This window comes from Loxodonta africana, chromosome 15, assembly GCF_030014295.1.
Source record: "Loxodonta africana isolate mLoxAfr1 chromosome 15, mLoxAfr1.hap2, whole genome shotgun sequence".
NCBI classification, from domain to species: domain Eukaryota; kingdom Metazoa; phylum Chordata; class Mammalia; order Proboscidea; family Elephantidae; genus Loxodonta; species Loxodonta africana.
Window position 1 is genome coordinate 55,984,327 of NC_087356.1, and position 21,009 is coordinate 56,005,335.

The 21,009-nt window shown below is 37.5% G+C and overlaps 1 protein-coding gene across 3 annotated transcripts in view; it reads left to right on the top strand.

Annotated features, from left to right (window-relative positions):
• Positions 1-21,009, top strand: part of ARHGAP32 (Rho GTPase activating protein 32) — a 416,313-nt gene that overhangs the window by 260,646 nt on the left and 134,658 nt on the right. For all 3 annotated transcript variants that reach the window (XM_010597126.3, XM_064268864.1, XM_023557053.2), the window contains one exon: positions 13,081-13,167. In XM_010597126.3, the coding sequence (XP_010595428.2) occupies positions 13,081-13,167 (87 nt within the window). The remainder of the gene's footprint in view (positions 1-13,080; positions 13,168-21,009) is intronic.

Sequence of the window (21,009 nt, forward strand, 5' to 3'; positions counted from 1 at the left end):
GTGAGGCCTCCCACTTTGTTCTTCTTTTTTGGTAATGCTTTACTTATCTGGGGCCTCTCTCCCTTCCCTATGAAGTTGGAGATTTGTTTCTCCATCTCATTAAAAAATGCTATTGAGATTTGGATCAAGATTGCATTGTATCTGTAGATGGCTTTGGGTAGAATTGGCATTTTCACAATGTCGAGTCTTCCTATCTATGAGCAAGGTGTACTTTTCCACTTATATGGGTCTCTCTTGGTTTCCCACAGTAGTGTCTTATAGTTTTCTTTGTATAGGTCTTTTACATCTGTGGTTAGATTTATTCCTAAGTGTTTTATCTTCTTGGGGGCTATTGTAAATGGTATTGATTTGGTAATTTCTTCTTCAGTGTTCTCTTTGTTGGTGTAGAGGAATCCAACTAATTTTTGTATGTTTATCTTGTATTCTGATACTTTGCTGAAATCCGTTAGTTCCAGTAGTTTTCTTGTAGATTCTTTCAAGTTTTCTATGTATAAGATCATGTCATCTGCAAATAGAGATACTTTTACTTCTTCCTTACCAATTTCAGTGCCCTTTATTTCTTTTGCTAGCCTAACCGCTCTGACTGGGACGTCCAGCACAATGTTGAATAAGAGTGATGAAAAAGAGCCTCCTTGTCTGGTTCCCATTCTCAAGAGGAATGCTTTCAGATTGTCTGCATTTAGGATGATGTCGGCTGTTGGCTTTGTGTAAAAAAAGGCTTTGTATAGATGCCCTTTATTGTGTTGAGGAATTTCCCTTCTATTCCTATTTTGCTGAAAGTTTTTATCATGAAAGGGTGTTAGACTTTGTCAGATGTCTTTTCTGTATCAGTTGATAACATCATGTGGTTCTTGTCTTTTGTTTCATTTATGTGATGGTTTACATTGTTTTTCTAATGTTGAACCATCCTTGCATACCTGGTATGAATCCCACGTGATCATGGTGAATAATTTTTTACATGTTGTTGAATTCTGTTGGCTAGAATTTTGTTAAGGATTTTTGCATCTATATTTATGAGGGATATTGAACCTGTAATTTTCTTTTTTTGTGGTGTCTTTACCAGATTTTGGTATCAGGGTTATGCTGGCTTCATAGAAGGAGGTGGGGAGTTATCCTGTCCTTTTCTCTGCTGTGAAATACCTTTACTAGTAGTGGTGTTAACTCTTCTCTGGAAATTTGGTATAGTTCTCCAGTGAAACTGTCAGGGCCAGGGATTTTTTCTGTTGGGAGTTTTTTAAATTACCTTTTCAGTCTCTTCTTTTGTTATAGGTTTATTTAGTTGTTATACCTCTGTTCCTGTTAGGTAAGTAGTGTGTTTCTAGAAATTTGTCCATTTCCTCTAGGTTTTCAAATTTGTTAGAGCATAGTTTTTTATGGTACTCTTATGATTCTTTTAAATTTGGTTGAGTCTGTTGTGATGTTGCCCGTCTTGTTTCTTATTTGGGTTTTTTGCTTCCTCTCCTGTTTTCTTTTGTCAGTTTGGCCGATGGCTTTTCGATTTTGTTGGTCTTTTCAGAGAACTAGCTTTTGGTCTTCTTAACTCCTTCAATGGTTTTCCTATTGTCTATTTCATTTAATTCTGCTCTAATTATTATTTGGTTTCTTCTGCTACCCGAGTACTTCTTTTGCTGCTCTCTGTTTGTTCTGAGTTGTAGAGTTAATGCTTTGATTTTGACCCTTTCTTCTTTTTGGATGTGTCTATTTATTGCTATAAATTGACCTCTGAGCACTGCCTTTGTTGTGTCGCAAACGTTCTGGTAGGATGTGTTTTCAATCTCATTTGATTCTGTGGATTTGTTTATTCCATCCTTAATTTCTTCTATAACCTGATAGTTTTTGAGCTAGGTATGTTCAGTTTCCATGTATTTGATTTTTTTTTTCCCCTTGCTTTTTCCGTTATTGATTTCTACTTTTATGGCTTTTTGGTCAGAAAAGATGCTTTGTAATATTTCGATGCTTTGGATTCTGTTAAGGCTGCTTTATGGCCTAAGACATGGTATATTCTGGAGAATGTTCCATGTGCATTGGGAAAGAAAGTATCCTTGTCTGCTATTGGATGGAGTGTTCTGTGTATGTCTATGACGTAGAGTAGTCAGAGCTTAGCCGTATTGACTCTTCTACGTAGATAACTTTTCATTTATCCCTAGCTGCTCTTTATAAATTCTCTATCTTTGGTTTTGGCAAGTTTGATTATATCTTGGTGACTCTTTTTGGATCCACCTTGTGTGGGGTTTGATGAGCATCTTGAATAAATATCTTCTCATGTTTCATGGTATCAGGGAGGTTTTCTCCCAACAAATCTTCAAAAATTCTCTGTATTTTTTTCTTTTTGTTATCATCCCTCCCCCCCGCTTCCCCCCTAGTTCTAGTACTCAAGTCACTAATAGGTTATTCCTGTTGATAGAGTTCCACATAATTCTTAAGATTTCTTCTTTTTTTTTAAATTATTTTATCTGATTTATCTTCAAATAAATTGGTGTCAAGTGCTTTATCATCAGTCTGACTAGTTCTGACTTCCATTGACTCAGTTCTACTCCTGTGACTTTCTGTTGAGTTGTCTACTTCTGAAAATAGTTGTCTAATTCTGAAATTTTATTTTTTATCTTCTGGATTTCTCTTTGCTGTCTCTGTATGGATTCTTGCATACTGTTAAATTTGTCATTATGCTCTTATATAATCTTCTTAAGTTCCTCTTTTGCTTTGTCTCTTTTTCTTGGCTTGTTCTCCTTGCTGGTCTCTTGAAGAGGTTCTGCATATCAATCTTTTGTATTCTACCTCCAGTAATTCCAGGAAATTCTCTTTATTTGGTCGATTTCTTGATTCTTTGTTTTGGGAGCTTGCGGAAGCCATCGTGGTCTGGCTCTTTATGTTATTTGATATTGACTCTTGTCTCCAAGCCATCAGTAAGTTATTATACTTATTTACTGTATGTTTGCTTACCATGTCCTAGCTTCTTGTTTTATTTTGTTTTGATATGTCCAAGTAGGTGCTCATATGAGCTAGTTTGATCATTGGTACTTTTGAAGCTCTTACGTCCTGTTTCCTGGTAGGTAGATCTGTTCCTGGGTATGTGAGCCCAAGAGTCTGTTTACTTTTCTTGTATGGATTCAGCTCAAGTGTCTAGGTTGTTGGTCACCAAATGTATGGTGCACAGTCTCACCTACAGTCCTAGATAGGCAGGGGTGATTGGTGTAGGCACAGGAATTTGGCTACAGTAATGGATCATGCACTGAGAAAGGCATGGGGCTGACAGCCACCCCTGAGTGTCTGTGAGGAAAGTATGTCCCTGTTACCTATAGCACGTAGGTGGGTGGGTTTTGTAGCTGGACTGTGGGCACCCAATGCTTTCGGCTATAAGGACTGGGAGGCACCATTTATTCTTGGACCCCTGTTGTGGGTGGCTAGGTGGCATGTGTGGAGCCACCAGTCCTCAGGCCCCTGATGTGGGTAGGTGAGGACGCTGCTTAATAGGCAAAGTGGTGTCAAGTGTCATAAACCTACCTCTCTGCCATATAGGTGATACAGTCAATGTTAGGCTTCCGGTATATACCCTGTTCTACTGTGCTAATGAGGGCCTATGCTGTTGAAATGGGCCCATACAGGTCTATGCAGGGGTGAAAGGCATTAAAAATCTGTGGACCCCTTATGCCTGCGCCTAGGCAGAAGAACTGTTTCTGCCCTGAGTTCCTGGTTTAGGGGAGCTGGCAGATTATTTTTCTCTGTTTGTTAATTTTTTACCTCTGCAAGGCTGGGAGAACGGATCAGGACATTTGAGGGGTGCTGCTTCTGGCCCAGGGATGTGGCAATTTCTGAAGCCGGCTTGGAACCGAGTGCAGAGCGGGAAGGGGTTAGGTGAACGGGAGAGAAGTTTTTCCCAAAGGGGTGGTTTTTGATCTGCACGGTACATTAGACGCATGTACTTATCTTTTGCCGATTGTGTGCCACTTTTCACTGGTTCTGGAAGTGTGTGTAGACTCTTTGCTGTCAGACTCTCCTGACATGGAAAACGTATCCTGAGCGCCGCTGCTTGTTTTACCATGCACAGCCAATCCAGCCTGCGTGGTGCTGGTTCGCACTGGCCAGGTCTGGCAACTCCTCGCTGTTTCTGAACTGTCTCTCCCTCCCCCTGCCACTAAGTCCGGTTCCTCAACTTTGCCTTTCATGTTCGGGGGCCCTAAATTGTCATATATAATCAATTCACTTGTTTTTTCAGGTCGTTGTTGAAAGAGGGACCACAGGAAGCATCTGAATACTCTGCCATCTTGGCCCCGCCTCTCTATTCATTATTGAAAGTAGTATATTGAGTTCATCATCCATTATTGTAGAGCTATCTACTTCTCTCTTTGATACCATTAATATTTTTTCGTATATTTTGAAGTTATGTTGTTAGATGTGTATATTATTGTTATATCTTATTGATGAATTTATCCTGTTATTATATAATGTCCCTCTTTGTCTCTTGTAAAGTAAATTTTGAATTAAAGTCTGTTTTGTATGGTATTATTATTTCTACCCCAGCCCTCCTTTGGTTATTATTTGGGTGGAATGGTGAGTAATGTTGTTGTTGTTGTTAATCTTTTGAAATTTACTTTTGATTCTTAGAGTTTCCATCTCTCTGCGTATATTTTACGACTGTTCCTGCACGTTGTCTTTTATTTCCATTAGAGCCATTAGTATATTAAATATAGTTATTTTAAATTTCCAGTCTGACGATTTCAAAATATTGCCATATCTGAGTCTAGCTCTTATTCTTGCCCTGTGTCGTCAGACTGTTTGGTTTTTTTGTTTTGTTTTTCCTTTTAGCATGTCTTGTAATTCTTTGTTGAAACCTGGAATGCTTAACCAGGTAAAAGGAACTGAGGGGAATCATTTGGTGGTGTGAGATTTTGTGGTTCTCATCCTAGGAATTAGACTGAGTTTACTGTTTGCTGTACCTGTAGGTGGCAAAGGCTAACTTTTCCTTTGTTTTTATCTCCCCTGTTCTCTTCGAGTTTCCCTAGAGATTCCTTAAGTAGGATTTGATCCTTGCCATTCTCTTCAGCTGCAATTCCCTATTTATCCAGGAATGCTATTGATGTGATGGTGAGATGTTAGGGGTATGGAAGTGTTCAATGATTTTATGATTAGGTCTTAGTCTTTTGGTGAGCCTGGGCCTCTGTGATCTCATCTTCACAGGTGATTTTCAGTGTTATTATTTTTTTTTTTCCAGGAAGGCTAGAGCATATGGGAGTTGTATTTTTCCCTTCCCCCACGTTGAAGGCTAGAGGGGGCTGGTGTTGGGTATTTCTCTTCCCACATCGAAGTCTAGAGGGAACTGGAGTGTGGTATTTCCCTTCCCCCACATCGGCTAGACTTTGGAAAAACCCACATCAGTTAGGCCCTGGCAAAGTAATTTCTCTTGAGGTGAGGCCATCCTTAAGGACAATAGAGGGAGGAGAGCTCTAGGCATATTTCAACATGATAACACACCCACCCCCTAAACTGGAAGCACTAGAATATTTTTCTCCTATCTTCACAGTGAGAACCTGGTGGGGCTCCTGGAGATAAAACAAGAAAGTGTGGGGGACCTCCCCTAAAGCTGGGCTTCTAGGAGGTTTTAATCTCTCAAACTAGTCTATGGTCAGTTTCCAGCAAATAGTCAATTACCATTTAAGCATTCCTATCTTATTTATTTATTTATTTATTTATCTAATGGTAGATCCGGCAGTTTCTCCTCTCGGTAAGCAGTAATTTTCTGTATCTTGTTATAGCTCCAGTTTTGGTGGTTTGGTGTGATTTCATTTCTCTAGTGGATCTAAGTAGAGTTCTTAAGTTTAAGTTTTTCAGCTTTTCTTTTTGTGAGCATGAGAGTGATGACTTCCAAGCTCTTTCTGTACATCTTGGACCAGAAACCATAAGTCAGGTAACTAAGATGTGTTGATCTCTTTTCTGTGTACCAAGCACAGTGGTAGAAGCCTTTCACTAATCTTAATACTCATAAGAGAAACATATTAATACTCTAATTATTAGACAAGGAAATTAAAGCTTACAGTAATTTTCTAAGGTTAAGCATGAAACCCAAGCTTTTCTAACTCTAAAGGATAAACTTTTCACTGCCTCAATTTTTTAATTTATAAACTAACACTGGTCTAGAAGATCTTTAAGATCTCGTTAAAGTTTTGTTATCCATGAATTAATTTACTTTTGAATTCTCAGTCACGAATATAAACCCTAGTTAAAAATAACATTCTGTCTATTGGCAAAAGATATTTTCCTTGAAGGCATTCCATTTCATAATGTGGTTTTCAAGAGGACATCTTTTTTTTTTTTAGTTCAATGTTGTTGTTAGGTGCTGTTGAGTTGATTCTGATGCATATCAGACAACAAAATGAAACAATGCCTGGTCCTGTGCCATCCTTACAGTCATTGCTGTTTGAGTCTATTGTTGTAGCCATGGTGTCAGTCTGTCTCATTGAGGGACTTCTTCTGTTTTGTTGACCCTCTGCTTTACTTCTCCAGGAACTTGTCCCTCCTGATAACATGTCCATAGTACATGATAACATGTCCAAAGTAGGCCATCAGGTCCTCCTTCCTAGTCTGTCTTAGTGTGGAAGCTCTGCTGAAACCTGTCCACCATGGGTTAGTGACCCTGCTGGGATTGGAAATACTGGTGGCATGGCTTCCAGCGTCACAGCAACACCCAAGCCACCACAGTACAATAAACTGACAGACGAGTGGTAGAACTGAATGTTATCAATTTATTTTGAAAAGTAAGAAAGATCTGTATTAATTAGCATGGAAAGATGTTCATGAAATACTGACTGAAAAAATAATTTACAAAAAAAAGAGTATGATTTTATTTTTATTTTAAAAACGTACGGTTGGAAAGATTCTGGAAGAGCTTACATCAAAATATTAACAGTATTTGGAGTTTTGAGAAAGCATGATTAGAGGTGATTTTTATTTTATTCTTTTTTAAAAATAATATTTTATTGGGTGATGAAGATTTACACAGGAGTTTAGGTTCCCCTTCAACAATTTCTACACAAGTCGTGCAGTGATATTGGTTACATTTTTCACAATGCATGAACATTTTCATTATTTCTGTTCTGGTTGCTCCATTTCCATTAATTTAGTTTCCCTAACCCCTTACATTCTCATCTTTGCTTTAAAGTAATTGTTGACAATTTAGTTTCATATAGGTGATTCTTTAAAGGAGCATAGTACTTACAGGTGCTAGTCATTATTTTTTGAGCCAATCTGTTATTTAGCTACAAGATCACCTCAGGGGTTAGTATTGGTTTAAGGTTTGAAGAATATCTCAGGGCAGTAGTCTTGCCCACTCGCAAGCTTTTAAGACCCCAGACACTGCTCTCCAAACTAGGATGGAGCATGTAACATTTCCAATGGTATTATGCCAGTTGACCGAGATGTCCCATGAGTCTCTGGTCCTGATTCAGGAGGACATCTTGATGAAAACTAGGGACTGCATGTAGTAAGGCTCAGAATACATCTAAAACACGAGGTAGGAAAATACCTAGTCAGATTGGTCATAAGGAAGAAGAGAAAGTGTTAAATTTAGAAATAACAAAAAACCAGATACATTCCAAACATAAAATTTAAAAGTTAAAAATGTTAATTACCAGTGATAAACAATAAAGTAGTAATGTAGCACTTTATAGATCAGCATTTACAAAAATTAAATGAGCATTAACGTGTAAGCATTTCTTTGCTTTTATAGATATAACTCTTTTATGGGTTCATTTGATACTCATATGGTTTAGAAGGCCATCTAACTTAAACACCCTTATCAGTTTTATATCTATGGCTTTATACTCTAGACACAAACGTTGCTCTAGTTGTACTTACTTTATTTGCATAAGATCTTTATGATAGAAGAACATCATGGTAGAATCAATCTTTATTATTTAAGCATACTGAAATAATTTTTTTAAAGTGACATATTCGCAATCCTCTGAGACTTCTTAATTGAAGTATAACATTATTGAGGTTATTCAGCAAATTCTGTTTTTACAGTTTTGAAAATGTTGCTAATATTATTTATTGAATTATAATTTATATAAAATAAAATGTACAATTCTTAGACCAAGTTAATTAATGGTTAACGGGGCAGGCAGGAGGGAGAAAGGAGGAGTTAGGAGGCACTGAGGTTCTGTTAAGGATGGTGGAAGTATGTGGAAATGGATAGTGGTGATGGTGGCATAGCCCCATAAGCGTAATTAATGTATGTGGAAACGGGTAGCAGTGATGGTGGCATAGCCTGATGAGCGTAATTAATGTATGTGGAAGCGGGCAACAGTGACGGTGGCATAGCCTGATGAGCGTAATTAACGTATGTGGAAACGGGTAGCGGTGATGGTGGCATAGCCTGATGAGCGTAATTAACGTATGTGGAAACGGGCAGCGGTGACGGTGGCATAGCCTGATGAGCGTAATTAACGTATGTGGAAACGGGTAGTGGTGACGGTGGCACAGCCTGATGAGCGTAATTAACGTATGTGGAAACGGGTAGCGGTGACGGTGGCACAGCCTGATGAGCGTAATTAACGTATGTGGAAACGGGTAGCGGTGACGGTGGCACAGCCTGATGAGCGTAATTAACGTATGTGGAAACGGGTAGCGGTGACGGTGGCACAGCCTGATGAGCGTAATTAACGTATGTGGAAACGGGTAGCGGTGACAGTGGCATAGCCTGATGAGCGTAATTAACGTATGTGGAAATGGGTAGTTGTGACAGTGGCATAGCCTGATAAGCGTAATTAATGTCACTGAATTGCACATGTAAAAATGCTGAAATGACCAATGTTTTATATATATTTTTACCACAATAGAAGATAAAACAAAAAATGCATGATTCTTGTGTTCAGTTTAGTAAGTTTTGACCATTTGTACTGCCCCTGTGCACTTGGCAAACACCTGTGGGAATAGTTGATGGGTAGGTGTAGACTTTGTGAGACATGTGCCTTGGCATGTTCGTTTTTCACTCTAGTCCACGTGGCATCATTCAACGTCTGACTGGTTTCTTCTTCCAAAACAATGTAGATGCTATTTCCAGCACCCCAAAATTTCCCCTTACTCTCTTTTCAGTGAATTCTCTTCTCACACCACAACTACTTTCTGACTTTTGACACCACAAATTTTGTCTGTTTTATTTCTAGTTATCTACTTATCTGTCAATTAGTTTATCGTATATATTTCTAATGGTCTTATATAAACCAAAAAAACCAAACCCTTTGCTGACGAGTCGATTCCGACTCAGAGCGACCCTATGGGAAAGAGTAGAACTGCCCCACAGAGTTTCCAAGGAGTGCCTGGTGGATTCGAACCGCCAACCTTTTGGTTAGCAGCCGTAGCACTTAACCACTATGCCACCAGGGTTTCCATTATTGTTACAGAAGGAAATAAAGCTACATTATTGCCAAAGGTGGGATGACAAAGTGGGACCTTAATAATGATTGATTTACAGAGCTTTGTTGACTAGTCATCTACCTAGTGCCATTATATTGCCTGGTGGCTTACAGGTTTTGTTTAAGACTCCTTGGGAGCAAACTGCAGAAACAAGCTGTTTGGGTTAAGGCTCCTTTGGAAACAAGCCAACCTTTTGGTTAGCAGCCAAAGCTCTTAACCATTCTGCCACCAGTGTTTCCTGGCCTTACATAGTTACCCAGATATTTACCCTTTCTTATACACTCTTCTGTCTTATAGGGTTAGTGCTTTATCTGTTGCCATTTCAGCTTATTTTAACATTTCTTGTAGGTCTGATCTGTTGGAGACAAATTCTCCCAGCTTTTCTTATTGGAAAATATTTTTATGTTGCTCTTATTTCTAAAGGCTATTTTCACTGCATGTTGAATTGAGAATCTTTTCTTTTAGCACTAAAAAGATGTTTTTTCATTGTCTTCTGTCCTGTTGTTTTGATGAGAAATCAGCTGTCATTTGTATTTTTGTTCCCATGTATGTAACGTGTCATTTTTCTATTCCTACTTTGAAGATTTTTCTCTTCATCTTTGGTGTTCAGCAGTTTGTTTATGATTTGCCTAGTAGCTTGGTAAAGTAGAGGATCAGCAAAAAAGGGGAAGATCCTCAGCAAAGTGGATTAACACAAGTGGCTGCAACAATGGGCTGAAGCATAGCAACCATTGTGAGGATGATGCAGAACTGGGCAGTGTTTCGTTCTGTTGTACATAGGGTCGCTATGTGACTTGAGGTCACCTAAAAACAACGACAGTAGTGATTCTTTGTTATTTATCCTATGTGGGATTTACTGAGTTTGTTGAATTTGTGGTTTGATATCTTTCATTGGTTTTGAAAAGTTCTCATCTGATATCTCATGAAATATTTCTTCTGCCCCATTCATTCTTTCTCTAATCTCTTTCTGGAACTGCAGTTATTCTTGTGGTTGAATACTTGATATTGTCCTAGAGATCTCAAATGTACTGCTTTTTTTAAAAGCCTTTTTTTTCTCTTTGTATTTCCATTCGGATACTTTTTATTGACCTGTTTTCAAGTTTACTGATTCTTTCATTTACTGTGTCCAGTTTGCTATTAATATCTGATGTCACATTTTTTATTTCTAGCATTCCATTTTGAATTTTTTTTATAGTTTCCATCTCTGCCAAAATTCTCCATCTGTTAATGCATATGGTTTACCTTTTCAAAGAAACCTTCAGAATTAATCTTGTACTTATTTTATATTCTTTTTTTAAAAAAATTTCTTGTCTCCTTCTGTTGACCGTGGATTGCATTTTTTTCCCTTCTTTGTGTGTGTGTGTCAGATATGTTATATAAAAGATAGTAGAGAGACTACCTTTGTGATAATATTTATCTCCAAGAAAGGGCTCACATCCTTATTTTTCTAGTCTGCAAGGTTGGGAAGCTGAATTAAGCTGACCTGTGGTCTGGGCTTTGTGTCAGCTTTAGATTGGTTCAGTTCCTCACTACCTTTAGATATCTTGACGGTGAGGCCAGGACTTTTCTTTCAGCCAGGAAATCTGAAGATTGATGAGATTATAAAGATCTCTTTGTGCTTTACCATTGAGCCACCAGTTTTCCAAACTAAGGGAGAATTCTTACCCTTTCTGCTTTATAGTCTGGTGGCTACTCCTTTTTTGCTTTTCAGTCTTTTTTCCAGGCTTCTGCATTTTAGGAGAGCTCTTCTCCCTTCTGCCTTACCCCGGACCTTGGAAGGCAGCCACTTTATACTCTGTGAAGGCCTGACATGCCTCAGTGGGGCTTCTCTCAGCTTTCCCATGCTGTCTTTTGCCTTCAATTGTTGAATGTTCTGAGTGCCTCAGATTTCTCAGTTCTTCTACTCTCTCTCAGCTCTCCTGCCCTGCTCCCCATCTACAAAGGTCAGCCACCTTGCACTTGGGAGATCATCTTTCTCAGTTCTCCTTTTCTTCCCCTAGCCTTTGGTGTACTACTCCTGTACACTTGGTGAGCACCTGTGAGAATAGTTGATGGGTGAGTATAGACTCTCTGTGACAGGTGTGCCTTAAGATTTTAGTTTTTCACTCTAGTTCACGTGGAATCATTCACGGTTTGACTGGTTTCTCCTTCCCCTTTCTAAGGCAGGTTCTTCATCCTCTGCCAGGAATCCGAGCACATACGTAGGTCCGTCTGTGCTCCCTTGTGAACATCCTGTCAGTTTCTGCAACTTCGTTCCCTTAGGTTTCCTTGCACCCTTACCTCTTGATGAACCTTTTAAAAAATTACGATTTTGTAGTTACTTTGGCTCCATTTGGTTGTTAGGGTGGGAATGATTATTATCTTGTGAACTGATTCTATTAGAGGTTTTGAAAAATACTGCTAGTGATATTGCTTTCATAAATAGAGAATATGTCTTCATCAGCCTTATGTTTCTCATAATATTAACTATGATGGCAAACCAAACCAAAAAACCAAACCCAGTGCCGCCAAGGTGATTCCGACTCATAGTGACCCTATAGGACAGAGTAGAACTGCCCTATAGAATTTCCAAGGAGCACCTGGCGGATTCAAACTGCCGACCCTTTGGTTAGCAGCTGTAGCACTTAACCCCTGTGCCACCGGAGTTTCCCGCTATGATGGTAGATAACATTAGTAAGTACTTACTGAGTGCCAGGTACCTTGGAGAACACTTGACATACATTGTCTCATTACATACTTACCAAACTGAGAGTAAGTATTATCATTATTATTATCACCACCCACATTTTCTCATGACAGATTGAGTATGTAGCTGAAGATTGCAAAGCCAGTTGATGACACTTTTGAACTTCAGGTTGCCTATCTCTCCTACATGTTTGTAATATGAATGAGTGAGGCAAGTAGACTATAGAAAAATAAAGCAAGCAGCATGACTGGGTAACAGTTAACATTCAGCGTTGATGCTGGCAAAAAAAATATAAAAGGAATAGGGACTGTCTGTGGCAATCTTTGGGAGAGTGCATGCCTCATTTAAAACTGAGTCATTTCTCAGGTCCAGTCAGTTGTTGTGCATGTGAGAATATGGGCTCAGAATTCCAGATTTTCCAATTTTTTAATAGAAGGCAGAAATTTGTATTTTTATATGAAACCCCTAAACTTCTAAATTTTGACCACTGGCTCAAATAAAAGTAAAATCATAAAACCATTGTGCAGACTCCAAGATAAGCGTGAAATAAAACATGTCTGTGTGATAAGCATGGCCTCTGCTTAGCCAGTTTGCAATCTCTGTGATAGAGTTTGTAATAGAGCCTGAGCCCTATCAGACCCCACTGTGTTAGGCTGTCTCTCAGTGCCTGCTTAGGGCTTCCTTTCACATAGGTAAATTAAGGAGTTGAACACTCGCTCTTGAATAAAGGTGCTTGATTTATTGCTGCTGTGCATTTGTGCTGAGTTAGGTATAAGTTACAAAGACAGTTCATAGGAATGTAGTTTTTTGAGATCATGAATTCTTCATTTATATGCCTTAAGCAATAGAGTTCTAATATAAGACATGACTTATGTTAAGTTGATATGAGGGCCTGCTTCAGTTATTTTTTAACACTTAGTTAATTCTTGTTCGTTAACTGTGACTGTCTCTCCCTCTCTCCTGCCCTTCCTTCTTCTATGATACAGCTCTCACTATCAGAAGAACAGAACGAAGTAACAAAAAATGGCTGTGAATCTAAGGAGCTGGTCTACCTCGTACAGATTGCTTGTCAGGTAATTTTCTGGAGGTATTCTCCGTTTCACATAAATTTAATAATGATGATTTTGAGTATTTATTAAATTTCTTTCTATAATGTATTTCTCACACTGGCTAATGGATTGTAATCCGTAGAATGACATTTAGACAATACTGAAATGTAGTTGGACTATGAATGTCTACCGTAAGAAAATAAATGTTACCCTTTTAAAAAGAGAAATAAGTGTGTTCATACAATAATGTGGAATGCACAGTTTAGCATTGCAACTTGCATATTTTCTTCTTTGCATTTCTAGAAAGTTCCCCAGGCTTTGAACACTTGGGAATGAATAACAGTGACAACAGTAACACAGATGTTTTACTTTATTCTTTTCCCAGTCGTATTGGCATTTCTATATGTACTCATAGTGGAAGCAATCAGTTTAGTAGACTTAGTTTGGATAGATGTTTAATTTCAAAAATTAAGTGAATATACTAATTATAAGAGTAAAAAATAGATATTATTAATCATAAGGTTTAATGAGTCAGCTATTAGTTACATAATATAAAAAGAGAGTAGACTAAGTTATCTTTGCCTCAAGGTGTTCCCTTTTTCTAATCAAGAGAATAACTACCTCTGTGGTGTAACAAAAGAATGTGTGTATGTTTTTGAAGCCGAGTACTTCTGGACACTTAACTATGAGAACTTTTTTGAGGATGATTATCATGATTTGCCTTTAATGAGATTGAAAATATGTTGTTCGTAGCATTGATTATTTCCTTCATCATCTAAGCACTTCATGTGGTTCCTTTATTATTTATTCCACATTCATTGGTCTTCTACCTAGTATTTAATTCGTCATTGTAAAGCAGGTGTTTTGAAGGAAAGTTTTCTTCTGTACAAAGCCTTTTAGTTTTCTTTTGTTTGGGGAGAGGGTGAAAAAGGACATTAATATTTTTTTCTCAGAAAGTGGTGTTCGTGTACCAGAAGTTAAAATTGAATAATCTAGAAAAATCTAAGACTTATACGGGAAATACTTAAAATTTTTAGTTTTGATGACTTCAGTGAAAACCTTTTAGTATTAAGTGTTCTTATTTTTAGATGTCAGAACATGGGATTGGATATTGAATTTAGCTCCTGTATAAGATCAACTTGATTCCCTTTCTAGGATGGCCAAAGCCACATACCATTCATACATGTTTTATTGTATGTCATCTCAGTACTTCTCAGGAAGTGGGCAGGTTTCAACCACTAAGAGTCTGGTAATATTTTATAAAATGCTTCTATTTGGTGAGTTAACTTTCAAGAGAAAATATCAAGTGATTTTATGAGAACCTGTCATGAGTAGATGAACATAAACCACATTATTCTTTATCTAAAAACTTGGTTGTATATCAGGAATGAGTTATAATCCATCTACAACCTACCACGTTTTAGCATTTCTTCTTCTCACCATTAATTTCCATATGCTCTGGGAATGCAAGTATTTTTATTTTTATAAGCAAAACATAATGTCAGAGATACCTGTGCTGTTTTTAAAAATGACCTTCAAAAGGCAAGCGTGCTTTTGGATAGCATACGTTATAACATATAATTATGACTTGATTGTCCTTCCAGCCCATGTGTTAGTGACCTAGATAGGCTGTTTCCTGGTTGTAAACAACTTGTCAAACTGCTTTAAAAAATTTAGACTACTTGGCCTACTATTTATTACATCAAAATAGTAATTTACTGTCTATTTATAATGGCACCTGTTCTGTGTATCACCGTAAATATTCATTGTAATCACTGATGCGCTCCTATGGCCTTCTTTCTATATTCTTGCCATGTGTGTCAGCCATAAACCACAGTAAACTAGAATCATTAGTTTTTAATAACTCAGAGAGACTCATAATGAAATTTCTAATTGTGCAAATGGGGGAACTGAAGCACAAATTTTTTAAGTTGCCTTCTTAAGCTCTATGGAATCTTAATTGTTGTTGTTAGGTACCGTGAGTTGATGTTGACTCATAGCAAACCCATACAACAAGAGTAGAACTTCTCATGGGGTTTTCTAGACTGTAGTCTTTACAGGAACAGATTGGCAGGTCTTTCTCCTCTGGAACCCCTGGGTGGGTTCAAACCACTAACCTTTCCATTAGCTAAACAATTGTGCCACCAGAGCTGCTATGGAATGTTAGTAAAACCAAAACCAAACTTGTTGCCATCAAGTTGATTCCTGACTGTACTTTTTTCTGCATCTACCTAGAGTTCTCAATCTAGAACAGATTCGAGAGGTTACTTAATCTTCAGATACGATCACCTTTATATGCTGAAAAAATCTGCCTGTTGTAGAAACTATTTAGTCACATATTTCATAATATCTGTGCCAATTGCTAATTTTTAATAATATACACTGATGTTCTTATTTTACCACAATTTTAGGTTCTTCACTTAACCCTGTTTTACCTTAATGAGTGAGTTATCTTAGAAGATGACAAATTAAACAGCTGTGATGTTTTTTTCTTTTTCTAGGCTAGGTGATACTGGGTCCTGTATGGCGTATCTTTGAACCTTTCAATTGTGCCTGTGCCTCTACCCTCCAAAGTTTTTATTTCTTTGTAAATTATGAGCCCAGAAATGTGAGCCATATCTTTCATAAAGAATAGATTCAAATTCATTGCTTATGAAATCTGACCAATTATGAGTCCGGTATACTAATAGACATTAAGACATGCAGTCTCTCATTTACTTCTTAGTACAGCTCTTTGAGGCACATAAGTCTGGTTTTTGTTTCACAGATGATGAAGTTAAGACTAAGGAATGCTAATTAGCTTCCTTAAGGTTATAAAATTAAAGAGAAGGACCAGGTTTCCCGCTCAAGTCTAGTGTTCTCTTCTACTTTTCTAACATTTTCTAATATGATTTATATTTGGTTGGGTACTGTAAAATTACCAGGCATATCCCAAATGTTAATACACAATAAAGAAATGTTCTCAAACTGTCAAAGACAGTGTATTTACATGACTTCAGTGGACAAGGCCTAGATAGCATTAAAAAAAAAAATTTTTTTTTTTTTACATACATGTGTATATATAAACAACAACAAAAAACCAATTCCGACTCATAGTGACCCTATAGGATAGAGTAGAACTGCCCTGTAGGGTTTCCAAAGAGCACCTGGTGGATTTGAACTGCCGACTTTTTGGTTAGCAGCCGAGCTCTTAACCACTACCCCACTAGGGCTCCAAATATCAACCTTTGAAAGGAATCTTAAAATCTGGAGCCTCTGAGAGAGAGAATCCAGGCCCACTGCACAATCGCAGACCCATAGACCATAATCTGAGTGATAGTGAAAATATTTAACTGCTGGTATAGCATAGGCCCAGAGCAATTAGAACAGATGCCTGTCATAGAAATGTCATTTAGCCATACTGGTTTGTCACAGCTTAATAGCAATCTTTGGCAAAATAACTGTCCTGGATATCTTTAATGTCCTGCTAAGCCCTCCTCTCGCTCCCTCTCACACTAATCATTATTTAGAAGAAGTTGTCTTAACCCATGTAAGAATGTTGTGTCTCAGATCTTCTTTCCCATGTCTTTTATTCTGTCCTTCCAATAAAAAAAAGAAAGAAAAAAGCATCTGTTGTGGAGAACAAACAAATAAGCTAGTATGGATGAAGAAAACGCTCTTTATCTGTGCCATGATGCTGGTCTGAGTGGGAGCACTACTCCTGTTTTCTCTTCTGAAAATGATACAACTCTCTCCTTTACATGTATATCCCTTACTTCTCAGGAGGCTTAATTATTTGGTTTGAAATTAAGAAAATCCTAGGAAATTGAGAAATATGTCATGGTAGATATAGGAAGAAAACTTTACTATCCCAGTTGTTTAATATCAATAATTAAAAAAAAAAGACCACTATTAGATCAACCCTGACACTAATTTCACTGTATAGAATAAAACATGTAATGTCAGTGGTACTGAGTTTGAAAACATTCTAACTTCTAATGCTTTATTTTTTACCAAATAAACAAACATGAGCTTTTAAATGTAAATTTAAATATAAGCTGTTGCAGGCAGAATTTATCCTAACTTGTGCCGTAATGAAGATCCTGTTCTGATCTTTTCCTTCTGATCTTTTTGTTAGTACAGGAATAATTGTTGTTTAATAAAATACTTAGTATTTTACTGTGCTGTAGTAAGCTTTTTGTTATAGTAAGCTTTAGAGTAGTTAGCATAAGTATTTTCTGTTGGAGGTGGAATTATTAAGGAACTTTGTATTTTAACCAAAATCATCAGTATTTAATAGTTTATTTTTTCTGAAGATTAAGTATTTTGTAAATATTTACAGTAATCTCTGATGGCTCCTTTATGTCAGCGTAGGTGGGGTAAACAGTTGGTTTTAGGCAATACTTTACTACCTTAAATTATCTCCTGTACTCTGATGTCACCATGCTTGAAATTCCACCATCAGAAATGCATTCCTTGGTATCAAATATTTGCTTCTCCACTCAGTCCATTTAAAAAGTGCTGTTACTAAGGGTTACTAAGGAGTTGGGATGTATATTAACATTCATAGAGCATCTGTATGTGAACCAAATATATAGTCAGATTGCAGATATTCTTATTTAAACCTCAAAAGTCTCCTATGAAATGTGGGTGTAATTGTTCCCATTTTACAGATGAGTAAACTGTTGCTCATAGATGTTGAATAACTTGTGTAAGATCCTTTCTCTAGGATAAGGCCAGGCTGGCATTTAAATCATTTTTCTCTCTGTTTTCCACTGAACTTCATTGTACATTTAAAGCAATAATTCATATCATCAATTTTTATTCACATAACTTCTGCATATTAAAGAGATTTCTAAGGCCATGCGAAGACATGGGTGAAGACTGTTACTGGCAAATATATCTAGAATTTGTCTATTTTTTCCATCTCTGTTGTTACAAACTAAACTAGTCCCAGCCATTATCTCTTACCTGGACTGTTGTTATTGCATCTGCGTTTGCATCCTAAACTCTATTGTAACCCTATAAGCTGTCAGAACAATGTAATATGTGTACTGAGTAATGTTAAAACTTTTCAATAACTTCCCACTGCATTTAGAGCTATACTTACCAAGGCCTGTGGGACCGGACATGATCTGGACCTTGCCTACCTCTTCCACATCATGTCATGACAATATTCTCATTCCTGTGCTCTGCCATCCATTCCTAAAAGACCGTTAGTTTGTTCCTGCAACAAGCCTGTAACTACTCACTTGGGCTCTTGTTGTGTCTGGATCCTTCTTAGTCTTCAGAACTCACTGTAGTTACCACCTCTGCAAAAAGACTTTTCTCTGACCACCTAATCTGAAGTATGTTCTTGCTTGTTTCTTCATAGTACAAAACTGTAATTACTTTATTTACGTGTTTGTTTCCTCTAAGGAGTATTTGTTTTCACACTACGAGGTCAGAGGTCTTGTATGTCCTTTCTCTGTGGTATCTCCCATACTTATGCCGGTGCTTGGCATCATGCTGATGCTCAACACACATCTTGTGAATCAGCCAAAGAAGAACAAATTCTTGTTTAAGAAATTTGATTGTGTGTACACTGCCATTTTCTTTTTCTCTTATCCTTCCTCAGCCTTGCCAAGACTTGTTGATTTTTGGCGTTCTTGGATAGTAATGAGTGCTTGGTATTAATAATTATTAAGATTAAAAACTAGCAACAGATTGAAATTTAGCCAAATGTATACAGTTAAGAGTTTTTTGTTTCTTTAGAAAATTATTGAATAGCATTCCAAAATACTCAGGTCATTTACTTTATTCAGTTGATTTGGAAATTGGATGATTAAGGCTATTCTTTTACATATGAAATGCAAAGATGTTTTTCATATCTGGTGAAAATTTAAGGTACATTACTATTTTTAGGATTTTACTCTGTGGTAGGGGGAAAAGACCCCAGATTCAAATTTAATTAAAAGAGATTTGTGGCAGGGGAGAGAAAGCTAGAGTAGCTTCTTTTCTTCTAGGGATTATTGAGATTCCTTCAGCTGAGTTTATATATCCCGAGTGCTTTACCAAGGGCAGGGTAAACTGCAGCTCTTCTTTGGAGGCTTTATGCCCTCTAGTGGCTGAACGTTGCAGTAATAAAACACTATCTTGAAGTCAAGCCATCTGAGAATTTGAACATACTAGTAAATCATCCATATTTTGGAGTAAAACAGAATCATGCTGAAGTTTTAAAGACATTAAATCAGAATGTAAAATTTGGGAGAAATATGTGGTACTTTTGGTAAATCTTGAGACATCACAGTCCATGTGAATTGTTATTCTTCCCACGTAAAAACAAATAAGTATTGACTATCAGGATGCACAGGTACACTAAAAAATGTACTACATAATATGGGTAGCATCCGGTAGTAGCTTAGATAAAAGCAAATGGGGATTTGGAACTACTGGGAAATTCAGGATCACAATGTGGTTAATAGTCAACCCTGTTTATAAGGTTTTTTTTTTTTTTTTTAAACAGGATAAACAGGAGTATTACAAGGGCTGGTACAGGGAATAAGTCCATTGGACAAAAAATCTTGAATAATGGGAGCTATTCTTTCCTTTGTCTCATGCTTCAAAGGGTACTGGGATACTTTAGGCAAAGGTTTGGATGAACCTATTTCGACCTTTATAGGTTCAGCCAATAAGACCCTACCAAGATTTGTAGAGGATGAAACCCACAAACTTTCAGGGACAGAGGACAAAACATAGTCATTTTTCACTAGGGGGCTCAGGTTCAGCCTCTGGCAGGGATAGAGCAACTCCCTGCAAGTAGCAAAGTGTTCCCTCCTGGTCACAAGGACCTTTAGTTTCTCCTTGGAAATTTTTGGGAATATCCACAAGTATTTGCCCCTGTTCCATGAAGTGCAAGTGAGAGTTTCATTTAGATAGAAAATCTCTTCCCAGTAAATTTACTGGTGTATTGGAATTCAAGAAAAAAGGATGCATGTTCTCTAGGGGACCTAAAGATACAGAAGCAAAGAGAAAACGGGTTAAAATCTATTCTCCACTTGAAACTCCCACAGTCCTCCAAGTTTTACTATTCTCGGGTAGAGGCCTTTTTAAATTAGGGGAGTTAATAGCTGAACAGGTAGACCCTGTGTTAATCAAAAAGGTGGAGGCAAGGTTCCCCATTAATGAAGGGGTGTTTCACTTGTGAATTTAGTGTCACCATGGAAAAGCCTCTAATGTGTCCCCGGAGCCCCTTCATTCCATTTTGGGTGTAGCTGATGGTATATTCCCCTTTTTATTTTTTTAATTTATAACAATTCTGTTTAAGATGGTCAGGTTTTCTACCAAAATGACAGATTCAGAAAATTTTGGCGGCCCCCCTGTCCTGGCCCCATTGGGGGCTCAGAATATAATTGCTGTATTTGCAAAGCTATTAATCTTTTGTTTTCATTGCCCAGAGTTTGGGATAACTCATAGCCATTTTTGTCAATTCTTTAGAAGTGGTTTTCCAAATTAGATTTTTCCTTTTAAGAAAAGTGGTAAGGTCAGAAAGAAGACCTGATACAAACGCAGCATTAAAAGCCCCTGTTGTTCCTTCTGTGTGTGGATCCAGTCCAGATTGTTCTAAAAATTTTTGATATAACCGATTCTTAAAATTGTAAACAGTCTCATCCCTCCCTTGCACACAGGAGTAAATTTTAGTCCAGTTCCCTGGTGGTGCAGTGGTTGAGAGCTTGGCTGCTAACCAAAAGGTCAGCAATTCAAATCCACTAGCTGCTCCTTGGAAACCCTATGGGCATTTCTACTCTGTCCTGTAGGGTCGGTCTGAGTTGGAATTGACTCGACAGCAACAGGTTTATTACCAAAGAGAAAGCATCTTCTAGTGTCTTGTATAAATACTCAGCTTTT